Source organism: Helianthus annuus, chromosome 8 (assembly GCF_002127325.2).
Source record: "Helianthus annuus cultivar XRQ/B chromosome 8, HanXRQr2.0-SUNRISE, whole genome shotgun sequence".
Taxonomy (NCBI): domain Eukaryota; kingdom Viridiplantae; phylum Streptophyta; class Magnoliopsida; order Asterales; family Asteraceae; genus Helianthus; species Helianthus annuus.
Window position 1 is genome coordinate 29,075,338 of NC_035440.2, and position 25,388 is coordinate 29,100,725.

The 25,388-nt window shown below is 40.4% G+C and overlaps 1 protein-coding gene and 1 non-coding gene across 2 annotated transcripts; one reads left to right on the forward strand and one right to left on the reverse strand.

The window, feature by feature from the left end:
• Positions 1-16,573: 16,573 nt before the first annotated feature.
• On the reverse strand, positions 16,574-18,891 carry LOC118481215. The gene is made up of 2 exons (XM_035976563.1): positions 18,734-18,891; positions 16,574-18,415 (listed from the first exon to the last, which is right to left on the reverse strand). Exon 2 carries the CDS (start codon positions 18,213-18,215, stop codon positions 16,692-16,694), a length of 1,524 nt encoding a protein of 507 aa, XP_035832456.1. The 5' UTR covers positions 18,216-18,415; positions 18,734-18,891; the 3' UTR covers positions 16,574-16,691.
• Positions 18,892-24,445: 5,554 nt separating this feature from the next.
• Positions 24,446-24,551, forward strand: LOC118481557. The gene has a single exon (XR_004865765.1). It is a non-coding gene; the product is annotated as a small nucleolar RNA R71 (small nucleolar RNA).
• The last annotated feature ends 837 nt before the right edge of the window (positions 24,552-25,388 follow it).

Genomic DNA, 25,388 nt, shown 5'->3' on the forward strand with positions numbered 1-25,388 from the left:
TACCCAAGGCTTTGTTGATTGGAGTAGCATGCCTGATGAGTTATCTGATGAAAACTTTTCTCTATTTGCTAAGAATGATGCTCCTTGTGATGAATTTTGTTTTGCAGCTTTAGAGTCAATTCCAGAAGGGCTGGAAACTGAAGAGGGAGAATCCAGTGCTGAAACAGTGGATGAAATTGCTGAAGTAGTGGTTACTGCTGTTGTTGGTGAACAGCTGTTAGAGAAGGAACCCAAACCACTGTTAGAACCTCTTGCTGACCCATGGTGTAAAGATGAAGTGGAAAAGAACACCAGTACTTCTGAAAATGTTTGTGACTGTGCCATGATGGCTGCAGCCAGGGGCGCAGGATTTTGAGGGGCGGGGAGGGGCGCCCGACCCCCCGAACTTTTCGGTCAGTAGTGTTATATATGTACGTTTCTCGTATAGGATTTTGTAGGTATATACGTTTTCGACCCCCTGGTTTTATAAAAAAAATTAGGTATATACGTTTTCGACCCTCCAGTTTTAAATTTTTTTTATTTATATAGCCAAAACGCTGCTCGTTGTTGTGGTCTTGTACTCTTGTTCGACTTCTTCAATCTTCATAAAGTTAAAGGTATGTGTGTAGGATCATTGTGACGACCAAACGAGTCGTTCAGAAGAGATCTCGTCCAATACGAAAGGCGGAAAAAGACGTATCGGAGTTATTTCAACTTTATACACACTAGAATCACTTTAACTATCTCTTGTATTGATTTGATGACGATTTACAGCCTGGAGATACTTCGGCAGAGCTTCGCTACCGGAATCCAAAACTACAAATGGAAGACTCAAGCTCACTATATACAGGCAGACCTAGTTCGCATGGAATGGTCTCATGCGACTTGGCCAGTGTCAGTTCGTACGAACTGGCCTATCCAGTTCGTGCGAACTGGTCAATCTCCTCTAAAACTCTATTTTCTAGGCTACCAAGCTTTGTTTGTGACAACCCTCAAAATTCCATGTATTCCGTACAATTTATTAATGATAATTAAAGTGCTTGACGATTGTGTGAAATTACTTAACTGCTCTCTGAATACTGTGTTATACTTACATGTGCTTGTTAACATACTAGTAGTGTACAGAAAAGTTACTAAATAGTCCGGTATGCTTTCCTGAGTATTGAAAATTAAAAACGTTACAAAAATATATATGTAGGACACTTTACGGATTAATTAAGCACTTTAACGGAACAACACTGAACCGAACAACCGGACTTTACCCGGAACACAAAAATATTGCCAAACACATTATCTTTATTTTTCTAAGCTAGTTATGATCCCCGAACATCATAACACCCTATACAAATATCTCATAACTAAAACCACCTAACTAGATCATTAGATTCTAACTAATTATCTTAACTTGGTTATAACCTAGCCTACATACCCCCCCCACCTAGTCTACGGCCATTGTGGCCCTTACACACTTGGATTTTATTTCATTAATTTAATAGATATTGTCCCCCCATGATGAACATATTACACAAAGGATTTCATGAGAAGATGGATATAAGTGTGAACCATGAGAACATTAACCATTCATTCACCAACATCACAACTTCAACCAAACCCTCACTCTCTCCTCTCTTTGGATCGGCAGCCATCACCACACCACCATACCACCACCTTCAAGCTTCTTTCAAACATTCTACACTCATCCAAAGGTGCTAGAGACCGAACAAGTAAGCTTGGTGTACTCGGTAGAGCAAAGACCTTCTCTATTCGCTTTTAACCACCACTTTTCTACACTCGAACTCTCCTAGCCTTGTGCTAGTGGTAAGAACTTAGATCCGTTCATTCTTCATGTTATTTAAGTGGTTAATAGGTGATTTGATGATTAAAGTTATGAAACACTAAAGAACTTGCATTAAAGTCTTGAACATGTTGGTTAAAGAGTAACTAGTGGTGTAAATCATGTAGATCTTGTGTGGATATGATTCTTGCTGATTTCTTGATAATTTACTGGTTAATATTGATGTTTAACGTTGTTGTGATTACTAAACTTGTTAACGGAATCGATCGAACACGATTTAGAAGGTTAAACACTGAAAATCAGAATCTGTCCAAGTTTTACAGCCAACTTCAGTTGGCTGTAAACAGGTCATAAACTCTACGAAAAACTGATATTTCAAGTCTAAAACATGTTATTATGAAATACGGTTCTAATGGCACCGGAATCATAATTTTTGGACTCCGTTTACTATTTTTAAAAGGTCATTTTGTAACAGCAGCTCAAGCTGCATTTTTGCTGCTGAAAATAGGTGTTATGTTTTTGGTCGTAACTGGAAAAATATGATGAATCAGCTCATGGAATTCATACAGTAGATGACAACTGATGTATCTGTAATTACCCCACTGGAATTTCGTAAATCGGACACTCGATGAATTTTTAATAAATTGTTCTATGGACTGTGGTCAGAAATGCATAAATCTGAGTTCAGTCCGGAATATGATTTTTTGTAAAATATTGGTAGTGAACCGGACCCCGATATTTTCACACAGTAAAATATGGAACGTTTAAGACATCCTGTAAAAATTTGGGAATTTTTGGAATAATTTAACTATTTTATTAAAACGTCCGAAAACAGCCGGTTTTGAATATAAATGCTGAATTGGGATAAGTTGTGACTTGCGTGTCTAAATGTCGAGTATGCTATCCGTGAATGATCTAACATGTTATATATGTTATGTGCATTATCGTATGTTTGATTTTGAGTGGGGAATGGATGGGAAACTTAGATGGGCATAAACCGTTAAAAGGATGCATGTTGTGTGATAGATACGTGTAGGAACTTTGTGTTCTGTTTGAAAGCCACTAAATGACTAACTGGTAAATTATATTAGGACGTGATTGACCGACCTTGACTGTTAGCTATATTTGAGAATCTAACCGAGCAAACCAAGGTGAGTTCACACACTTTCTAAGGCATGGGATTCCCGGTGGTTTGGGAATGGGTTAAAGAATTAAAACGGAATCTACATATCTTACTTAGGTAGGATATGTACGGCCATCCTCCTCGGGTAGGATGCCAGTATTAATCCTGCGTATTCTCTTTGGGAGAACTACGTACGTTCGTCCTCCTTGTGTAGGACAACAACCTTCAACTTACTAGACAAAACTCTATCATAAGTCCCTCATTTTATATCGACTTAATCGCCGAGGCCAATGGCGAGCGGGTCATTAGTTAATAGCGCTATTAGGTTTAACAAACCTCACACCGTGCCAGTCGGACGGGCGTGTACTAATGGACTATGGCAAACGATCAGTGATGATAGACACTAAAGTAGGGCACAACTTACTTGCGTAGTAGTCGATATCATACGGTCTAGTGGTTCACATGGGGAAGCCCCCACTAATCATGAACAGGGTATGGGTAATAAAGAATGAACTGGTTAAACTTTCTTTCAACTACGGGGTAACCCCCACGGCAATTACGCCAACGAAAGACAAACCACGTTTTCGGAAAACAACTTAAAACTAAACAACCAAACGTGAACTCACTCAACTTTGTTGTTGACTCGTTGTTACATGCCTTACAGGTCGCTAAATGCTTGGAGCTTGCATATGGAGGTGTCGTTGTGGGATGCGAACTGATATGTCCCGTATTTAATAAATAAACTTTATGAACTTATTAAACCTACGTTTTGGACTTTAAACTCATGAACTATGGACTATGTTTTGAACTTATGTTTTATGCTTCCGCTGTTAAACTAAAATCGGTTTACTTCCTTTTGATCACCAATCGTATTGTGTTTGGTTTTATTTACTTAATTATGTTGTTCGATATAATTGGTGGCTCGATCCTGGCCACGTCACGCCTCCAAGCGGTGGTACTCCGCATGGTGGATTTTGGGGGTGTGACATTGTTCTTTCTAATCTAGCTACAAGACTCGAAACAAGACGAAGTCGACAGACATATGCACCAACAGACTCCCCCTTGGATGTTAACGAAGTCTTCGGTACGAGTCTTCAGTAAGTCAACTCTTCAGTCTTTATCAGTCTTCTCGCTCTCTCCAAAGTATTTAACATTGTAAGCACACTCAATCTCTCTCTATCTTCTCTTCCAGAATCTCAACGCTGGCTCTATCCTCTTTTAGCATCAGCAGCTTCTATCTGGGATTGCAGTCTGGAATTCACAATCTACAGGCTTTGAATCGGAAACCTGGCTCAAACTCTGCTCATTACGCTTTGTGGCTTTCACAGGTTCAGGACTGTTTCCTGGTTCTTCGTAGCCACAAAATCTGGAACGTTGCTCAAATCTGCTTATTCTCAGAAGTCATAACCTGGCTAACCTGCACATCCTCTACCCAAAACATAAGTTTCACAGATTTTAAAATTTAACAATTTTAATCTATGCTAACCACTTGTCAAAATCAATTCTCAAAACATCACTTGTAAATATCGTTCAAAATGATTTAACATTAATAATCTCTGATAATCACATGTAAGAATACCATTTTTTTTTCTAAACAAACTCTCCCAAACCTGTTGTTCATCTGTTTAGCACTTGGAATTTTGAAAATAAGCTTTTCAACATCAGTTGTCGAAAATAAGACGAAATAAAATCTTTTTGGTTTTTTCAAAATATTATGCTAAAACACGATCTTTTTGGATTTTCGTTTTAATGGAAAACAGTAAAGAAATATTTACAGACAATATTTTTGTGAGTTTGTGTAAGAGGATCATATCAGTTTATGAGACAAATCACTAACACCATTAAGCTTTAAACATTTTAAGTTCTAAACGATTCACTTAGATTGTCAGTATACTGACCCACTTAAATTTTCACACAAATTTCAACTGTTTCAAGATACGAGATTAGTGTTTTAAGTAATAAACTTATTCGCGTGTCCCACCTCAGAATATACTCCCGTATCCAGACTCCTATATTCAGTCTTACAGGTGAATGTACACTAATGATATCTGTAAACGGGTAATGCGAGACCATGAGAGCTCAGGTTAGAACTTCCATTCAGACAAAGAGATGATGGCTCGTCTTTAGGTGTGTCCCGTTTGGGGATCTTTTCTTCAACAGCACATGATTAGCATTTTTTCAATGTTTCGTCATTTTTTATGCTGAGGGTGAGCTTTATGATTAAAGCAGTGCAAAGTATTATACGAGGACTAGGCTATTGCTCCCGCAAAATCAGAAGTCCTGGTATAATACCCCCCAGATATCATCACGCACAAAGACCTAGTATGTCAGAAATAGAAAGTCTTTCAAACAAGATTTCGGGGGTTACCCATATATCCAAGAGATGTTCCCCACGAGATAAGTAAGTATTTGATATTTAGGTTTATATCTCGAAAACACTCTACTAAATGAGTAAAAACCTACTGGCATATCGTCAATGAGACCATTTATCACATTTGTCTTTCCAAATCTTTAGTGTGCTGTGATAGTCCACCGATGTACTATCATTTCCTCTTTTTCACAACAAAACTCATTTTTTATTTTTTTTCGATGTTTTTGGCTTTTTCAAATTTTCTAATGTTTTTGGATTTTCTGAAATTTCTTACTCCCCCTAAAATTTAAAATCATTTAAAGAAAATTTGACAAACCGATGAGAATTGCTTCAATCCTCCATTCACTTGGCCTAAACAATCAGAACTGCCCCTGACAACAAACTATCTTCCCAGTATGATTTCAAAACACTTAAGTTTGTTTTAATTAAAATGGTTTTTCCGGAAAATTAGTTTTGTTGAAACCACTTGTAAGATCGGGGATAAACTCATCATTTTGTTCTTTCAACCATTTTGTATGAAAGTTAAATCAAGTTCAACTTAATGACCTTGAATAACCACTTGTGAATGAAAAACCCTTATTTTCTTTAACCACTTGTAGGTTCACTTATCAACAGTACCATTTGTAAATCAAAATATGACAATTTTTAATTTTTCAAGGATGATGCCGATTCATGCTCCACGATTACCAACTTGGGAGCTCCGGCAAGTCCAGATTTTACTCTTGATAGGTTCTATCCCATGACGATACGAACATGGGTGAACCATCTTCATCTGGTTTACTCTTTTTCAATTCATAAAATTCCTTTACCCCTTTTACCTTTCCATCAACCATTTTTCCAAAAATATGCTTCACTTTGGGGTTAAAAGCTTTTTCAACATCAAATTCTTTCTTTTCAGGAAAGAATTGATTTGAAATTTCAACTTTTCTAATTTTTGATTTTAAATTTTCAGCCCGCAATGGTGGAAAATTTTCGTCATCCATTGGTGGAACTGAAATATCCCTTTTTAGCTCAACTTGTGGCTCATCCGATTTTAACGAATCAGATTCATCGCCCGAACATGACTCCTCTGACTTTGACGAGTCAGATTCATCGTCAGAACTAAGATCAGATTTCTTCACAACCCACTTTTGATTGTTAAGATTCACCTTTCGTTTGTAAAAACCTTTTGAACACTCACCAACCTCAAATATTGAATTTTCAAAAACTTCAAATTTTTTGGTTGGTGGTTTGGTTTTCTCAACAACTTTTTCTTTGAGTTTATCAGAGACTCCATGTTTTGTTTGGATTGCCTTTGGACAAATCCTGGCAATGTGACCAACTATTTTGCATTGAAAATAGGTTCTCGTCTCCATCCTTTGATGTTGCTCATCATTCTTCATTCCCTCTTGCTTCTGAGCAAGGAATTCTTTGTTCGTCTGCTTCCAGAATGAGCTCTTTTCTTCTTCTTCCGAACTTGATCCTGAAACAAATACAGTTCTTGGTTTATAAGTTTTCTCATTTTTATGATTTTCTGGTGGAATAAAACCTAAATCTTTTTTTTTTTTTGAAATTACTGTTATGGTTTGGTTTCTTTTGAAAACCAGAACCAGAACTGTAACCCTTTTTCTTGTTTAACCCTTGTTGAACTCTTGAGGTGTATTTTTTTAGGTTTTTCAGTAAGATTTACATCTTTTATTTCAGAAATAGTAATTTCTGTTAATTTGAAAACCTTTTAAATCATTTCAGTTTTAATACCTCTTATTGGAAATTCTTCATCGGAATATAATTTGTCGGAATCATTCAAAGTATAAGCTACTTTGAATGTTTCGTCATTCAAATTATTTTGTGATAACAGAAAATCTTTATTGTAAACACGTTTGCCCTTTTCGACTGTTGGTCTTGACGTGTCAGACTTTGACGTTGATTTTGACTCTAACTCCTCGGTTTCATCTTTATCTGTTGGTGCATTCATCTGTCGTCTTCGTCTTATGTCGAGTCTCGGGTTCATTGTGGATTTGAACAAGCATGACATCACATAGGTGACATCATAAACGACATCACAAAGGTAACATCATTGATGTCATCACAAATATGGAATGCATGAAAAATATGAAGATTTATGTTGACCGTTTGAATTGAGATGGTAACCGTTTGAAGGCCCAATCATTTGAAGGCCCAACCGTTTGAGAAAGGAGCCCGTTTGAAAGGCATTCGTTTGAAGGGTTCCGTTTGGGAAGTGTGACCGTTTGAAGGGTTTCAAACGGAAGGTGTCTAGTATAAATAGGCTGGTTGTTTATGTCATTTGTAACGAACAGGCCAAGTGATACCGAAGTGCTGCCGGTATTTCCTCTGATTGTAAACATTGTTATTTCAATATACAAGAGGTTTAAAGTGTATTTCAAGTTGTTTTCACATCCGTTTCTTAGTTTCCGCCTCCGAAACGGACTAGAGCTCTTCCGAACGACTCATTCAGGTCGAAATCGATTCTACATATGGTATCAAAGCTCAGGAGGAAGAGTTCTTGCCATTTTCAGCTTGAAAATCTATTTTCTACACCTTCTGTCACAAAATTAATACTTTTCACGGATAAAAACGGCTGTTTTCCACATATGATATACATAACAGTGTTTTAACAAATTCTTGAGAGTATTGGACTTTAAATCGAACCAAAACTTGATAAAAATATGGTTTCCGTTTGAAATTGTTCGACAAATGTTGACGTCATAGACCATTCCGTTTGAAACAGGACCCTATCGTTTGAAAATATGCATTCCGTTAGAACTATCATTTGAATGACCTCTTCCGTTTGAAGATACCGTTTGAAATATGAACCTTATCGTTTGAAAATGTTGGGTTAATCGTTTGAAAGCTAGCCATTTCCATTTGAAACTGATCATTTCCGTTTGAAATTGGTGCCTCCGTTTGAAGGTGGCATTCCGTTTAAACAAGTATATTTTGCATGATAAGTATATTGTGTTGTGTGATACATAAATCGAGATTGTCAGTTTACATGTGATAGATATTAATGAAAAGTTGTTTGCCCAAGGTTTTGCATGTGAACATGAGTGAGCTCAAATGAAAACATGAATATATAAAGATGTCTGCCAAGTGCATTGAGTTGTGAAGTTGTGTAATTGGCTGCCCAATGAGACTCTTATTGGAAATTGAGGTGTCAGTCCACTAAATCAAACGGCCCAATCATAGTTTAAGTGTCTTGGTCAAATTCAAGATTTTGCATGAAAAGTTGTTAAATGTTTCATGTGACTAGATAGGTTCATGATAATATTCGGCCCAATGAAATTAAATGTGGGGTAAAAGTGTTGTCGGCCACGAGATTTTAAAAGCAGTCCATGTGAATCTGTCACTATTATGTGCGGTCCAATCTTGTTAGTTCAACCATATCATTCAAGATTTTAAAATCATTGTTGTCGGTTTGTTTGCATGTGCTGTTTGCATATCATTGGTTAATGATTTGGACATGATAAATTGGATATTTCAAAGTATATAGATTTCGGCTCATTGTGTTGTTGTCAGCCCATCATTTATCTTGGCCCATGTGATTCATATTCACGATCCAATCAGTTGTTATTGTTATCGGATATACTAAAGTGCACGGCCCAAATTTTTCTAAGCCTAGCCTAAGTGAACTTCATTGTTTGCGGCTCATTGGAAGCTCATATTTTGTGGCCCAGTTGATCTAGTTCATTCATTCAGTTTGCTTGAAAAAGTCATCATTTCACTTGAAGTGGTTAAAATCATCTCCTAGTCATACGAATTCCAGATCGTTGAATTTTGTCAAGTTCGTTTGAAGTATTCATCAGGTCATTTGAAAGTTAGTCAGTTTACACGAAAAGGGGTCAAGTCATTCGTATTTGATCCGGGTCATAGCAGTCCGCACAGTGTGTCAACCTGTAATCCGCACACTTTATCAACCCTCAATCCGCACAGAATAATCACCAGTTCGAGTACCAGTTCGTTTCTATTAATTGATAAATCTTTAAACTAATTGTGTTTTGTTTGTGTGTTGTCAGGTATTTCCCGAAGTATCATCTGATTATTGAAACATGGCTGAAGAGTTCTACAATGCGTTCGCGACACCCGTTGCCCCTGTAACCGCTGCTGAAGCGTTGTATAATGAGAATGAGACGGGAACTCATCAGAAACCACCGAAACTCATGTACATTGAAGATTTTCAGGGTTGGAAAAACCGATTCGAGAACTGGGTTCAAGCTTATAGATTCGATGCATGGTGTTCATTGCTAAAAGATTATGAGAAACCAAAGAATGAACGTGGATTAGAGAAGGGTTTTAATGATTTTACAGAAGCTGACAAGTTAAAATACACAAGTGAAAAGATGATGATCAGCATCCTTCAGCAAGCAGTTAAAGAAGACATCTTTGTCTTACTTCAACATAATGGTACAGCTAGATCAATCTGGGAGGCTTTGATTCAGAAATTCAGAGGGAGTGCTGATATGATAAAAAACAAGAAGGCATTATTGAAAAAATTATTTGATATGTTTACAGCTTTCGATCATGAAACTACGAAACAAACCATTGATAGGTATTGTCATCTGGTATTGGAAATGGGTAGATTGGACATCAAGAAAGAGGACGATGAGTGGGTCGATAAACTAGCTGAGGCGTTACCACAGCATAAGTGGGGAACATATTTGATGGTTGTGAAACTTATGAAAAAGTCCGAGAGCATGAATTTGGCTCAATTCATTCAGAAGATTGAAGAACAGGGGCTAGATATTCAAAAGACAGCTATCATGACAAATCCAAATGCCAAGCAAGATGTCAGTCTGTACTATAGAGGAAACAAGTTTGAGGCCACTCCGAGTCAAAGTCCAAAGATTAGTACTGCATTCAGTGCTGATGGTTCTGCAAGTCCAAATGCAAGTACTACAACTCAAAGTGGTGGATCTACTTCATCATTCTCAAGCTTTGAGCCAAACAGCAACACACCTAGCCCTCAGAAGCAAAATTCTACAAATCTGCAGTGTAATGTGACCTTGAACATTCAGAATGGTCAACATCTATCTCCTGAAGTGGCTAAGCAACACATGGCATCTCTTGTCGCCATGTTAGAGTCGTATGAAAGTTTGATTGCTGGAAGAATTGGTAATCCGATGCTCACAAAGGAAGATTACGACCAAATCGATGCAGAAGAGCTTGAGCTGATGGATGTGAAGTGGTGCTGATGCAGGCCCAAGTGTAGAGGAGCGGGCTATTTTGTATTTGGAGGCCCAAGACCGCGTAACAAAAGGGGCCTCACTAAAATGGCTCTAACTTGGGCTACGGGGGTCCGTTTGGGACGTGCGACCAGGAGATTTGAACGTGAGAACAAGCTCTATCTTGCTGCAAACCGCTGATGGCGGTTTGGGTCATCGTCCGGGCCAAAAAACGCTTATTTCCATGAGTTATTTTATGTTTTATGTTTTTTAGTGGGTTTTTTGGACTTTTGTTTTGTTCTAGTTTTTGGCCCAAGTGTGTTTTAGGCCCATTTTCGAATTTCAGTCTCTATTTATATGTTGCTAAAGATAATGAAAAGTTCAGACTTGAATTTTGAGAAAACTGATTTTTCACTTCAAATTCCGTGCCCTTTGGGTTGAATTTTGGGGTTGGGGAAGAACTACACGGGTATTTGTAGAATCAACGTGTTTGATCTTCATTTATCGTACCACGCACTACATCAGTTGGTATCAGAGCCAGGTTCCTGGCTCAAAATGCCTCCGAGGAGAAACAACAACAGGCCTCTCGATGAAGTGTATGAACGGGAGTTGGAGTAGCGGCTTATGGCAAGGGTGGATGAGCGGTTGGATCAAGTGGTCAATCAGTTGACTGACCGGATGGCCGACTTGATCAATCGTAGGAGGCAGAGACCCAATGACGGGTATGGTTCTGAACTTAGTAACCCATTTGGTGATGATTCGACTTCCGAAGACGAACGGGAGGGGCAACCAAGGGGTGAACGTGGAGGGGGTAACAGGCGTTGGGATTCTGGGATAAGAGTTGATATTCCGGAATTTGATGGGTCTAGTTTGAATCCGGAGGGGTTCATCGATTGGTTGGCTACTGTAGAGGAGGTGTTCGAGTACAAGGAGGTGCCTGAAAACAAGCGGGTGGCCTTGATCGCTACCAGATTACGTGTTAGGGCCTCTGCGTGGTGGCAACAATTGAAATTAACACGGAATAGGCTCGGAAAGTCAAGGATCGTGACATGGGCCAAGATGAAGAAATGCTTGCGGTCCAACTTTTTGCCTCATAATTTTCAAAGGTTGATGTACCAACGTCTACAGAATTTAAAACAGGGGGCCAAATCTGTTGATGATTATACAACGGAGTTTTATCAATTGATCGCGAGGAATGATATTCAAGAACCGGAGGAACAACTTGTTTCTCGGTATATTGGGGGTCTTAGGGTTCAAATTATAGAGTCCGTGAACCTTTTTGATCCGTTAACCATTCCAGAGGCACACCAACGGGCGTTGGCGTTTGAGAAACAAAACCGTCGGGTGGGCGGTTCATTTACCCCTGCTGGGGGAAACGTTGGGTCCACGTACAAGGATGATGTCGTGTGTGATGTGGTCCCTATGGACGCGTGTCACTTATTGTTGGGCAGACCTTGGGAGTACGAGCGTAATATAGAACATAACGGGCGGTCCAATACTTATAGTTTTCTGTTTGGTGGTGTGAAGATCACTCTTGTTCCTAGCAAGCCTAAGCAGTTAGCCACGAAACAGTCGGGTACTCTGTTGACCATTAGTCAGTTTCAAGATGAGTTGGAGGAAGCAGACAATGTTTTTATTTTGATTGGGAAGCCTGTGGCCGAGGAAGTCGACATTCCTGAATGTATGGTCCCGTTATTCGAGGAGTTTATTGATGTTTTCCCAGATGATTTACCTGCCGGGTTGCCACCCCTACGAGACATCCAACATCACATTGATTTGGAACCGGGGTCCCAACTACCCAATAAGCCCCATTACAGGATGAGCCCAAAAGAACATGAGGAATTACGTCGGCAGGTTGAAGACTTAATTTCTAAAGGGTATGTTCGGGAAAGCATGAGTCCTTGTGCTGTTCCTGCTCTGTTGACTCCAAAGAAGGATGGGACATGGCGTATGTGTGTTGACAGTTGTGCAATCAACAAGATCACTGTAAGGTACCGATTTCCGATTCCCCAACTTGATGATTTACTTGATCAAATTAGCGGTGCCACTATTTTCACGAAACTAGACTTGAAGAGTGGGTATTACCAGATCCGACTCAGGCCTGGGGATGAGTGGAAAACCGCCTTCAAGACTCGTGAGGGATTGTATGAATGGTTAGTGATGCCTTTTGGCTTGTCCAATGCCCCTAGTACGTTTATGCGGGTCATGAACCAGTTGTTTAGACCCTTTATTGGCAAGTTTGTGGTGGTTTATTTTGATGATGTTCTTATTTATAGCCCTAATTTTGATGAGCATGTGAAGCATGTACGGCAGGTTTTGACCTTGCTCCGAAGGGATAACTTGTATGCAGCCAAAAAGAAGTGTGTCTTTATGGTCCCTAAGGTCCTGTTTTTGGGGTATGTTGTTTCTGGTGACGGAATACAGGTGGATGAGTCAAAGGTAGCGGCTGTTAAGCAGTGGCCAACCCCCACTACAATAACTGAAGTACGTAGCTTCCATGGTCTTGCTTCATTTTATAGACGGTTCATTCGAAATTTCAGTTCCCTTATGGCGCCAGTGACTGACTGCATGAAGGGGAAGACTTTTATATGGACTGAGGAGGCAGAGTCAGCTTTTCAGTTAATCAAAGAAAAGCTTACAACAGCACCAATTCTAATATTGCCAGATTTTTCTCGGGTTTTTGAGTTGCACACAGATGCCTCGCAGGGTGGTATTGGGCAGTCCAAAGTCAAGGGGGGCGTCCGGTTTCTTATTTCAGTGAGAAGTTGACTGGGCCAAAGTTACGTTATAGCACTTATGATCTTGAATTTTATGCAGTGGTCCAGGCTGTGAAACATTGGCGTCATTATTTGTTTCACAAGGAGTTTGTTTTATTTACAGACTATGATTCGTTGAGGCATATCCGCAGTCAAGATAAAGTGTCACATAAGCATGCCCGGTGGATGGCATTCTTGGAAAAGTTTACTTTTGTTGTGAAGCATAAGTCTGGAATTTCCAACCGTGTGGCAGATGCCTTGAGCAGGAGGAGTAGCCTGCTTGTTTCTATGAGAGTTGTTGTACCTGGGCTAGACAATCTCATGGAACAGCTCACAACAGATCCATATTTTTCTGTCATTTTGCAGGATGTGCAGTTTGGGAAGAGGGCAGATTTTCTTGTGCATGATGGTTTTCTTTTTAAGGAAAATCAATTGTGTATTCCCAATTCCAGCCTTCGACTTCAAATAATTAAAGAACTGCATGGAGAAGGGCATGTGGGGAGAGACCGTACTTTACGGCTAGTGCAGTCTTCTTATTTTTGGCCTACTATGCGAAGGGATGTTGATCGATTTGTTAGACGTTGCAGGATCTGTCAAGTTTCAAAAGGCACAGCTACTAATGCAGGGCTTTATATGCCTCTACCCATTCCTCAGCAGCCTTGGGTTGATATTAGCATGGATTTTGTGTTGGGGTTACCCCGTACTCAGCGTGGTAATGATTCGATCTTTGTAGTGGTGGACCGGTTTTCGAAAATGGTTCACTTTATTCCTTGCAAGAAGACAACATATGCAGTTAATGTGGCTCAGTTATTCTTTCGGGATATCTATCGTTTGCATGGTTTGCCATCCTCTATAGTTTCTGATCGGGATACTCGTTTCTTGAGTCACTTTTGGCGCAGTTTATGGAAAATGGTGAACACTCAGCTCAATTTTAGCAGTGCTTACCACCCACAAACTGATGGGCAGACGGAGGTTGTTAATCGATCACTTGGTAATCTTTTGCGGTGTTGACGTGATGTCGTGGTCACGCAAATTTAATCCCAAAAACAACTATGTAAATAGTGGTAAGCGGGTATCGAACACAGGGAGTTTGTGGAAAATGTGCTATTTGAATCGCTTCTCTAAGTTAACTAAATTAAACTAATTGCAAGAAAAAGTAAAATTCAAGAGTTGTTTGGATTTTGATTGATTTTAAAAACTAAGATTAATTAACTACTTTGCAAACTGAAAATTTGAGATTGTAAACAATTGAGAAATAAACAACTATCTTGGGTATCCGGTTTGCTTCAACTTTTGTGTTAATCATTTAACTAGAAAGAACTACATAGACATAGTTCATGTATAAACATTTGCAGTGATGAAAGGGGACGAAGTACTCAGATTCCGAGAACGTGAGGTTATCACCCGATGATCAATCAAACCTTACCCAAACCCAACTATACCCATGACATCTCGATTGCCAACGGCACCAAGAACGTATGGTTTCTAATTAGTTTAAAATAAGATTCAACCTGTTACTAACAATCGATTACACACCATAACAATCAATTTAAATAAAAAGGATTGATATTCTAGAAATGCAAATAAGAACACAAAAGTCTAACAAACCTTCACCACAAGATAGTCATTAAAGTGTCTAGCCACTCATGGCTTTAACTAACATCATGACAAACAAGAAATAAAAACCAAGTTCACAAGTATCACCAACAAAGACAAGAATATAGTGCAAAGATTGTTTCCCCAAATTCTAGTGAAAAGATCAAGCCAAAGATGTGTTTTTTATCTTCCAAGTGCTTCCTAAATAGTCCCCCACTCGTCTTCCTCAAGTAGTAACCGAAACCCATCATGAGACATCATAATTCTTCATAAACTGGACTTTAAATGCGGGGGTTATGACTTTGGAACAATCGGCGCCGTAAGCTACGCCGCCTGCCGTAGCTTACGGCACCCAGCAACTTGAAATGGTCAACATGGCACCGTAAGGTACGGCAAGCCGCCGTAGCTTACGGTGAGCATCATTCCTTTACGCCCTTGTGCTCCTGTCTTACGGCACTACTTTTTAGCATGTTATAAGTGCCGTAAGCTACGGCCTGGTGGCGTAGCTTACGGCTCTGAGTGATCTTTTGCTCCGATTTCCTTCATTTCCCTTGGTTTCCACACATCTCGATCACGCCAGCCTCTCGCATCCTTCAAGCTTCCTTAAACCCGCATTTTGTACACTTTAACACCTGCACCATCATAAACTTGTGATTACCTAATTCACGCAAATAACCGGATAAAATGTAGAATGTGCGTTATGTTTAAGCCTTTTAAGGGTTGTCCTACGGACCACCCGTCACATCCCCACACTTACCCGTTGCTTGTCCCAAGCAACCACTTCAAAAACTGTTTTTAACCATAAGCGACCAATCATGCAAACCAAACCAAAGTGCCATCCTTTTACTAGCTTTTTATCAATCCACAAGACACACCCCTCACAAAATCTCGGTGACAAGAAAAATTAGCAACTTATGCTAAACCACCCAATGCGTATATGTGTGTGTGCGACAATAAGCTTGTATGAAAATCAAGTTGCCTCCTAACCAATGCCTAGCATGCTTTTGAATCAAGGAAACTTACGGGTTGTAATGGGGCTAGGTGCAAGGGTAGGAAAAGGAATATATATGTAGTAGCGAAGGATTTAACCCGGTCTTTTATTACACAATGAAATAAACGAACAACTATCAAACTTAACTACTATATACAAAACAACTAAACATCACTTTTTTTTTTTTCATATAACTAAACCACAAATTACTAAACAACCACTAATACTATAAGACCGGGTCAAATCGGGTAAATTTTTGGGTAACTAACTAGGGGGTAACAAATGATAGGCTTTAAGCACAAAATGGGCAACTAAATGTCCAAACCCCCACCCTTCTCGCAACCATGCTCATATATATAATTAATGAGGTCCAACCCCCCAAATCCCACACTCGCACTCATCTAGACGAGGCATCCTAGAAGTCCCCTATCATCTTCAAAAGCATGTTGACTCTAGGATTTAACAAGTATTCACACACAAGTTCTATTAACACACAACACACAACGCCACTCAAACAAGGAAATATTACTAACAATCATGCGTGGCTCAATTCTCACCAAGAAAAGATTTGAAATGGGTGTCGGTGTGTCAAATGGACAATATCAAGTTTTCAAATTTTTACACTTTCGCTTAGATTTGCAAAATTTTTTGAATTTCTCAAAAATTTCCCCCATCCCCACACTTGGGATACATTGTCCCAATGTATGGTTTTGAGGGAAAGATCACTTTCAAAAAGAACATCCCCAATTGCTTATATTCTCAAACCCATATTTATTTATTTATTTTTTTTTTTAGACACCACCAACGCTCACAACCCACAAACATATTAACACAAACACCACCCAACCTCCCAACCGCAACATAAACATAAACACATAAACATATATACAAAAATGTACAAAGGAGCGAAATACGACCTGGCTAGTAATACTTCGGCTGTGGAGGCCCAAAGATGGATGTCATCACATCCGTCCATTCACCAAAACCAAATGCTCCACCGCCACTACTGCTTCCTTGATCACTACTTGGATTTGCTTGTTGGTAACTCATAGCATGCGGATCCACCCATTGAGAGTGGTGCAATGGTGGGGTGGGGTATGACACACTACCATCATATGGTGGAAGTGTGGTGTAGTCCACAACGGGTGGATCTCCCACAACCGGTTGCCCCGCATGCCATTGATCGTGCATGCGCCTTTGTCGATCATCCAAGTAACGGTTATTCATCTCTTCTTCATGAGCATATCTATGAGCGCGGTTCAATTGCTCATTCCTATCATAGCTTCTTTTGATAGCCCTTTCCGCACTAGCACCCAAAAAAGTTTGATGATCAAATAACACTTGGTTTGGTTCACTCCAATTGCCGAATGTGGGTGGCCGCCTTTGCTGAATGATTTGACCCATATCCCCCGAGTGGGCCCAATACGGGTCGTAAGCTTGTTGTGCATAGTCAAATGCACTTCCCACATAGCCAGATTGTATGCCGGCTCCTTGAACTCCCGCTTGACCAACACCTCTTACTTGAGCATCTACCGTGAATGTGTCTTCGCGGTAATCATCATCCCCGCTCACTTCATCATCCGTTGACTCGGGCTCCTCTTCCTCCCCCGGTCGTAACGGTCTAGCGTCTACTTTTAGCGCTCTCCACCTTCTACCATCCGTTTTCAACTTATGAAACCTATCCGATTCGGTGTATGTCCAATCCGACCCAAGATTCTTAAGGTCGAATGGTCTAAACCTCTTGTAAGAACCTCTTTCATCTCCTTTGATTGCCCCATACTTCTTGAGTAATGCCGTAATCAACCGGCAATGGGGTATAATCTTCCTTTCCCCGCTAATCTTGCTCAACCAGATGTTGTTTAGTACCAAAAATCGGAAAGGAACCTTTGGTGACCCGTTCATCAACATATACAAAACTGGTACTTCTTGAAACCGCACCTCCATCTTGTCACCCCGCCTTGGCATGACATTGTACATGCACAACGTCAATAACAACTTCGCTTCCATCCTTAAATTTCTTCTATATAACTTCCCATGTGTTGTGCCCGGAAGGAAGAGGTAATCAAGCATGGCTTGCCATTGTTCATGTTTCGCGGGCTCATGATAAAGATCCCTAAGACTCGGGTAGATATATTCATTGGCCGGCCCATCATCGAACTTCGCCACCCGGCGCAAAGAATCATATGACATTTCCACTTTCACACCATTACACTTCCCAACTAATCGCATCTTGTTCGGAGCCTTGAATGGGGGACATTCGAGTGATGCCACCCACTCTTGAATTTGCTTGTCATACATTTTCTTCGTCTCACCATCATAGCATTTTGTGGCCGCTCCCCAACCCAACGCATTAAACTTGGCGATGATCCCAAACGGGGCAAAATCCGCCTCCCGGATTTCTTTTTCACAAATAAACGCTTCTCCCCTTTGTTTTAACTTGTTCATTTGATCGTGAAAAAGTTCCTCTCTCCATTCCGCGGGTTGGTCTAACAATGAACCGGTTGTCCAATCCGGCTTTGGCCCCCTTGGCGGTGCATCCTCCTCCGAATCCGGGTCACCAATCCGAGCCAATTTCCTCCTTTTCTGTTATGCCGCATCCCCTTGGGAAGAACTTGCAATTCCCTTTCCTTTCCTAGATGCCATACCTACACACATTCACAACCAAGCAAACAATTCAAGTTAGTTATTTTTATCCCATCTTCCCCACACTTGCTTCATGTTATAGATATAAATGTGCAAAAACCCAAAATTTTTATTTTTTTAAACAAAATTTTGGCATGATGTCCCCTAAAATCAGAATTTTTCCAACAAAGTTTCATAAAACATCAACACATTTATACCAACAACAATCAATGGTTCACAAAGTTCTATCATCTATCTCATACAAGCAAGTGTGTAAGCAAAAACATGATGGAAACTTACAAACCTCAATGTACTTCAAAGAATGAACAAAAATTGCATACCTTGGTGTTATAGAAGATGAGAATCACTAAAGCTTGAAGTTCACACAAAAACCCACAAAAAGACCCAAATTTTCGGCACCTAGGGTTTGAAATTCGACCCAGAAAACTAAGGAATCTTAAAGATTCAGTACTAAATCTGAATTCCTTGTGAAATTCCACCCAAAATGGACCCAAGAATCACCGAAATCGGACTTGTTTTGAGAAAGTTATGAAAGTGTGAAGGTTAGGGTTTTTAGGTGAAGTGAAGAAGAAGAAGAAGAAAAGTTATGGTTGGGGATGAATGAAGATTTGTGTGGTTGGGAGATGTTAATGGTTTGTTTTATTATTATTATTTGTTAAATTTTCGGATTTTCTTTTTTTTTTTTTTTTTTTTTTTTTATATAAAGCAGCGATTTGAACCGGACCCCCAAAACCCGCTCGGCGCCGTACGCTACGGCACATCGCCGTAGCTTACGGTGACATCTGGGGAATTATGGTGTACCGTAAAACAGGGGCTACTTACCGTATGGCTTTGATTTCTAAAAGGCCACCGTAAGCTACGCCCCCCCACCGTAGCTTACGGTGGTAACTGGGCTTAGGGGGGTTGATTTTTCTCAAAAACTTTTTTTTTTTTTTTTTTTTTTTTTAAATTTTTATAAGTTTTTATAATTTTAAAGAAAAGACATAAATTTTACCCTACCCCCCGTTAAAAACCCGTGTTGTCCTCAACACTATTTTCGGAAAATTCGTGAAAATTTCCCCACACTTGTTTCGAACACCGGTTTTGAACGAGATTTATTCGAAACGAAATAAACTACACTAAATATTTACAAATACCAAACCTGGGCCTCTTTCACGTTTCCTCATCATCCACCGGGCGTAAAATGTAGCCCACTTTATCTAGCTCAAGGTTGTTGATATCATTCCCTTCCAAGTACGGTTTGAGGCGATGCCCGTTAACCGTTTGTTGCTTGTTTGTTCGTTCGTCTTGAATATCAACATCTCCGAACCTTCCCACTCTTCGGACAACGTAAGGACCCATCCACTTGCTTTTCAGTTTCCCCGCAAACAATTTCAGCCTTGAATTATACAACCACACCTTTTGACCCACTTCAAAGTTCTTTTTCTTTATCTTCGCATCATGAACTTTTTTAAGTTTGTCTTTGTACGCGGATGCACATTCATAGGCTTGATCTCTTATTTCCTCTATTTCATTCAATTGAAGCTTTCTCGCCCGACCCGCTTCATCATAGTTTGCGTTCACCGTTTTAATTGCCCAATACGCCCGGTGTGCCAATTCCATGGGCAAATGACATCCTTTCCCATAAACCATCCGATAAGGAGTGGTGTCAAGTGGAGTTTTGTAAGCCGTTCGATAGGCCCACAATGCATCATCAAGCTTGCTTGACCAATCCTTCCGATCCGTTCTCACCGTCTTCATTAAAATCTCTTTAATTTGCCGGTTAGATACTTCCACTTGACCACTCGTTTGCGGGTGGTATGGTGTAGCAACGCGGTGGTTCACATTGTATCTCTTGAGCAACTTCCCAAAATTGAAATTCTTGAAATGCGACCCGCCATCACTTATTATCACCCTAGGCACACCAAAACGAGCAAAAATATTAGATTGCACAAACTTACATACAACGGAGTGATCATTGGTCCTTGTGGCAATAGCTTCAATCCATTTCGACACGTAATCAACCGCCACCAAAATGTATAAGAACCCATTTGAGTTTGGGAAAGGACCCATGAAGTCAATTCCCCAAACATCAAATACCTCTACTACCAAAATCGGGTTTAACGGCATTTCATCACGTTTCGAAATACTTCCCATTCTTTGACAATTGATGCAATTCCGGGCATACTCACAAGAATCCTTGAAAATCGTGGGCCAATAAAACCCACTAGATAACACCCGATAACCCGTCTTGTTCCCACTAAAATGCCCACCACACGCCGATGAATGAGCATGAATCAAAATCTCTAGAACTTCCGTTTCGGGAACACATCTTCGTATCACTTGATCGGCTCCAATTTTGAACAAGTCGGGTTCGTCCCATATGTATTGCTTCACTTGACTAAGAAATTGTTGTCGTCTCTTCCTAGTCCAATGACTTGGAATTGCACCTTTAGCCAAATAATTGACATAATGGGCATACCAAGGTGCAACATAAGTGGAGACGGCCAACAATTCTTCATCGGGGAACCGTTCATTTATTTCACTTGGGTCATCGACACCTTCCAACGGGATTCGGGACAAATGATCCGCAACAACATTTTCACACCCTTTTTTGTCCCGAATCTCAAGATCGAATTCTTGTAGTAAAAGCACCCAACGAATCAATCGGGGCTTTGCATCTTTTTTCTCCATCAAATATCGGACCGCGCTATGATCCGAATATACTATCACCTTGCTTCCCCAAATATAAGATCGAAACTTGTCCAAGGCATACACCACCGCTAATAATTCTTTCTCGGTTGTGGTGTAGTTAAGTTGCGCCTCGGACAATGTTTTGCTTGCATAGTATATCACCACCGGCTTTTTATCTACCCTTTGCCCCAAAACCGCTCCAATAGTTGTATCACTAGCATCACACATAATCTCGAACGGCTTTGACCAATCCGGTGGTTGCAAAATGGGAGCCTTCACCAACTGTTCCTTCAAAACATGAAACGCTTGCAAACATTCGTCAGTAAAATCAAAGGGAACATCTTTTAATAATAAGTTACATAAAGGTTTTGTGATCACACTAAAGCCTTTAATAAACCTTCGGTAAAACCCCGCATGTCCCAAAAAAGATCTCACCCCCTTTACATTCTTTGGTGGGGGTAAAGATGAAATTACCCGAATCTTTGCTTTGTCTACCTCCATCCCCCGGTCCGAAATGACCTGCCCCAAAACAATACCCTCTTGAACCATAAAATGGCTTTTTTCCCAACTTAGTACCAAGTTTGTCTCAACACACCTTTTTAAAACTTTTTCTAATTCATTAAGACAAGAGTCAAAACTTGGACCAAAAATGGAAAAATCATCCATAAACACTTCAAGAGACTCCCCGACCATATCCGAAAATATACTCATCATACATCTTTGGAATGTGGCGGGGGCGTTACATAGTCCAAATGGCATTCGCCGAAAAGCAAATGTACCATATGGACATGTAAACGTGGTTTTGTGTTGGTCGTCCGGGTGAATAGCAATTTGGTTATATCCCGAATACCCATCCAAAAAGCAATAATATTTTTGACCGGAAAGTTTTTCAATTATTTGGTCAATGAAGGGTAACGGGAAATGGTCTTTTGAGGTAGCCGCGTTTAATTTGCGATAATCAATACACACTCGCCACCCGGTTACCGGGCGGGTGGCGATTTGCTCACCTTGTTCATCTTTCACTACTTGGATGCCGGATTTTTTTGGCACTACCTGTGTCGGACTTACCCATGCACTATCCGAAATGGGGTAAATGATCCCCGCATCCAACCACTTGATGACTTCTTTCTTCACCACCTCTCTCAAATTCGGATTTAACCTTCTTTGTGTTTCACGGGTTGGCTTCGCATCCTCGCTTGTAATAATCTTGTGCATCACAATTGATGGACTAATGCCTTTTAAATCGGCTATCGTCCACCCAATCGCCGCCTTATGAGCCTTCAACACCCGCATCAATTCTTCCTCTTGAGCTACCTCCAAGTTGGAAGCAATGATTACCGGTAAGGTATCATTCTCCCCCAAGAATGCATACTTTAGGTGCTTTGGTAGCTCCTTCAACTCTACACTTGGTGGACTTTCCAAAGAAGGCTTTGTGCCCGAATCAATTTCCACCGGTAAAGTATCTGTTTGGTAAGTCCATGGTGGACTTCCTTCCTTCACCGCGAGAGCTTCTTGCTCCTTCTCTTCAACCTCTAACTCGCATGTATGAACCTGCAAAGACATATCACAAACACAAGAACCCAAAATTTCTTCTTCGAACACCTTCGGGTCATAGCCATCTATAAAATCTGCCAAGAAACACTCATCACCATACACATTAGTACCGTTAGTAAAAACATTCAACCTCATTTTTCTATTACCGAATGTCATGTCAACTGTGCCATAACGACAATCAATAATAGCATGTGCGGTGTTCAAAAATGGCCGACCCAAAATAACATTTTGTTGTTGAATTGGGTCCGCGGATGAGTAATCTAACACAAGGAAATCAACGGGATAATAAAATTCATCAACTTTAACTATAACATCCCGCACGATACCCCGGGGAAGTTTATGAGACAAGTCGGCTAATACAACCGTTGTCTCAACCCGCTTCAATGGACCAAAATCGTATTGGTCATATAACCCCCCCGGTAGGATACTTACTCCGGCTCCAAGATCCAATAATGCCCTCGTAGTTTGAAAATTTCCAACTTGAATATTTATTAAAGGCGTTCCCGGATCTTGTAACTTAGGAGGAAGGTCACCTTTTAATACCGCACTTACCCGCTCCGTCAAATCTACCAATTTAGGCACTTTTTGTTGCCTCTTTTGAGTACACAATTCCTTTAGAAATTTGGCGTAAGCGGGTACCTGTTTAATAGCTTCAAGCAAAGGAAGATTAATTTTAACCTGTTTGAATACCTCCCACATTTCCTCTTTTTGAGGACCCCGTTTTGAAATAAAATTCTTTTTACCCGGATCTAGCAAAGCCGAAGGAAACGGTACTTCACTAGACCCCTCACCCTCATTTACTTTTTCTTTTTCTTTAATAATTTCGGGTTTTTCAAAATTGGGTTTTTTTAGAAGAAACAATGGGTGGTTCGTTTTCTTCCTCACTTTCTTGACCCGTTATATCCTCAACCACCCCTTCAACCAAATCCGGTGAAGGATTGGTTTTATACTCTTTCCCACTTCTCAAAACACTCACATGATGAATATTAACATTGTTACCTCTTGACGTACCGTGAGATGGATTTACCTTAGTGTCGCTTGGTAATTGACCTTTACCCTTCTTCAATTCGGACACTTCGGTTGCAAGTTGACCCATTTGAGTGGTCAAAGTTTGGATTGCTTTGTCTCGCGCCTCATCCTTTTGTATGCGTGCGTCATCCATTTGGTTCCTCTTTTGCATCTCCGCTTGCATACTCTTCAACATTTCCATCATTTCATTTCCACCCGAAGATCCCCCTTTTTCTTGACCCGCTTGGTATTGCCTTTGGTATCCTTGGTTGTTCCCACCTCTATATCCACCTTGATTATTGTAAGGTTGGCGCGAACCATAATTCCCTTGGCTACCTTGAAAGTTCGGGTTTGATTGATTCGAAGGGTTCCCATAACGAAAATTCGGATGATTTCTCAACCCGGGGTGATAAGTGTTAGAATTCATGTTGTAATTTCTACCACCCCCTCCTTGACCTTGAATGGCATGAACTTCTTCAAATTGCCCTTCAACCATTCCTTGGCAATTTTCCGCCGCATGACCTATTTCATTACACAATGCACAAACGTCATAAATTTGATTAGAAGTTTGTATATTACCATCATCAACCGCGTGCACTTGTGTTCGAGTAACGGCCGGTCGTGCTCTCCTTGAAGCTTGAGCCTTTCTCTTTGAGGTGATCGCCATTTGTTCCAAAAATTCCCAATCCTCATACTCATAATTTGTGCCAAAAGTTCCATTTGTGATGGACATCAAATCTCGTGCATCTTCGGCACACAACCCTTCATGAAAAGCGTTCATTAACTCCCAAAGCTCAATCCCATGGTGTGGACAATTTTTAATCATCATGTTCAAACGCTCGAATGCTTCATGGAACATTTCGCCTTGTTGTTGTTGAAAGCTCCTCAATCCTTTTCTCGCATCATTGGTCTTTTGGGCGGTATAAAATTCGTCTAAGAATGTTTGTTGCATCTCCGCCCAAGTATAAATAGATGCTGAAGGCAAAGTGTAGAACCACTTCTTTGCCTTGTCCTCCAAAGAAAATTGAAATAGTACCAACTTGATATCATCGGCCGAAAAACCTTGACTCCCAAGAGTATTGCAAATTGAGTCATAGGCTTCCAAATGGAAATAAGGCTCCTCCGTTGCTAGCCCCTTATATTTCGGCAAACTTTGTAACGAATTGGTTCTTACTTCAAAAGTTCTCCCTTGGTTGTTATGAGGAATAACCACCGGTGAAGGATTGTGCGTTATCACCGGTCTAAAATGTGCTTCAATTCCCCTTGCATTTTCCCTAAGATGCCTCCTTGGCACACCGAATCGACCTCTTGGACGAACTTGACCCATTGGCCTTTGCATGGGCCCTTGTGGTACGATTGGTTGTTGAATTGGCCTTTGAATTTGCGGTTGCACCTGTTGTGGTCGAACTTGTTGCAAAGGAACCGGGCGTTGCATTTGCGGCCCTTGTGGCCTTGGCCTAATATGTTGAGGTATGAGTTGTTGTTGAACCCCACCAACATTTGGAATCACTTGTACTTGGCCTTGCGTATAACCGTACTCCCCTTGCTCTCCATCACCCCCATAACCGTATCCTTCTTCATCAAAACCTTCAAATTCCTCATAACCTTCATCATACCCATCTCCTTGAATTCCCGATGATTGCCCAAATGGAATAGTCGAGTATTGGAAACCCGATTGATTTGGTGGTCGATATGGTGTAGCATGGACAATAGACGAAATTGGTGCCATAGTATGGCTCG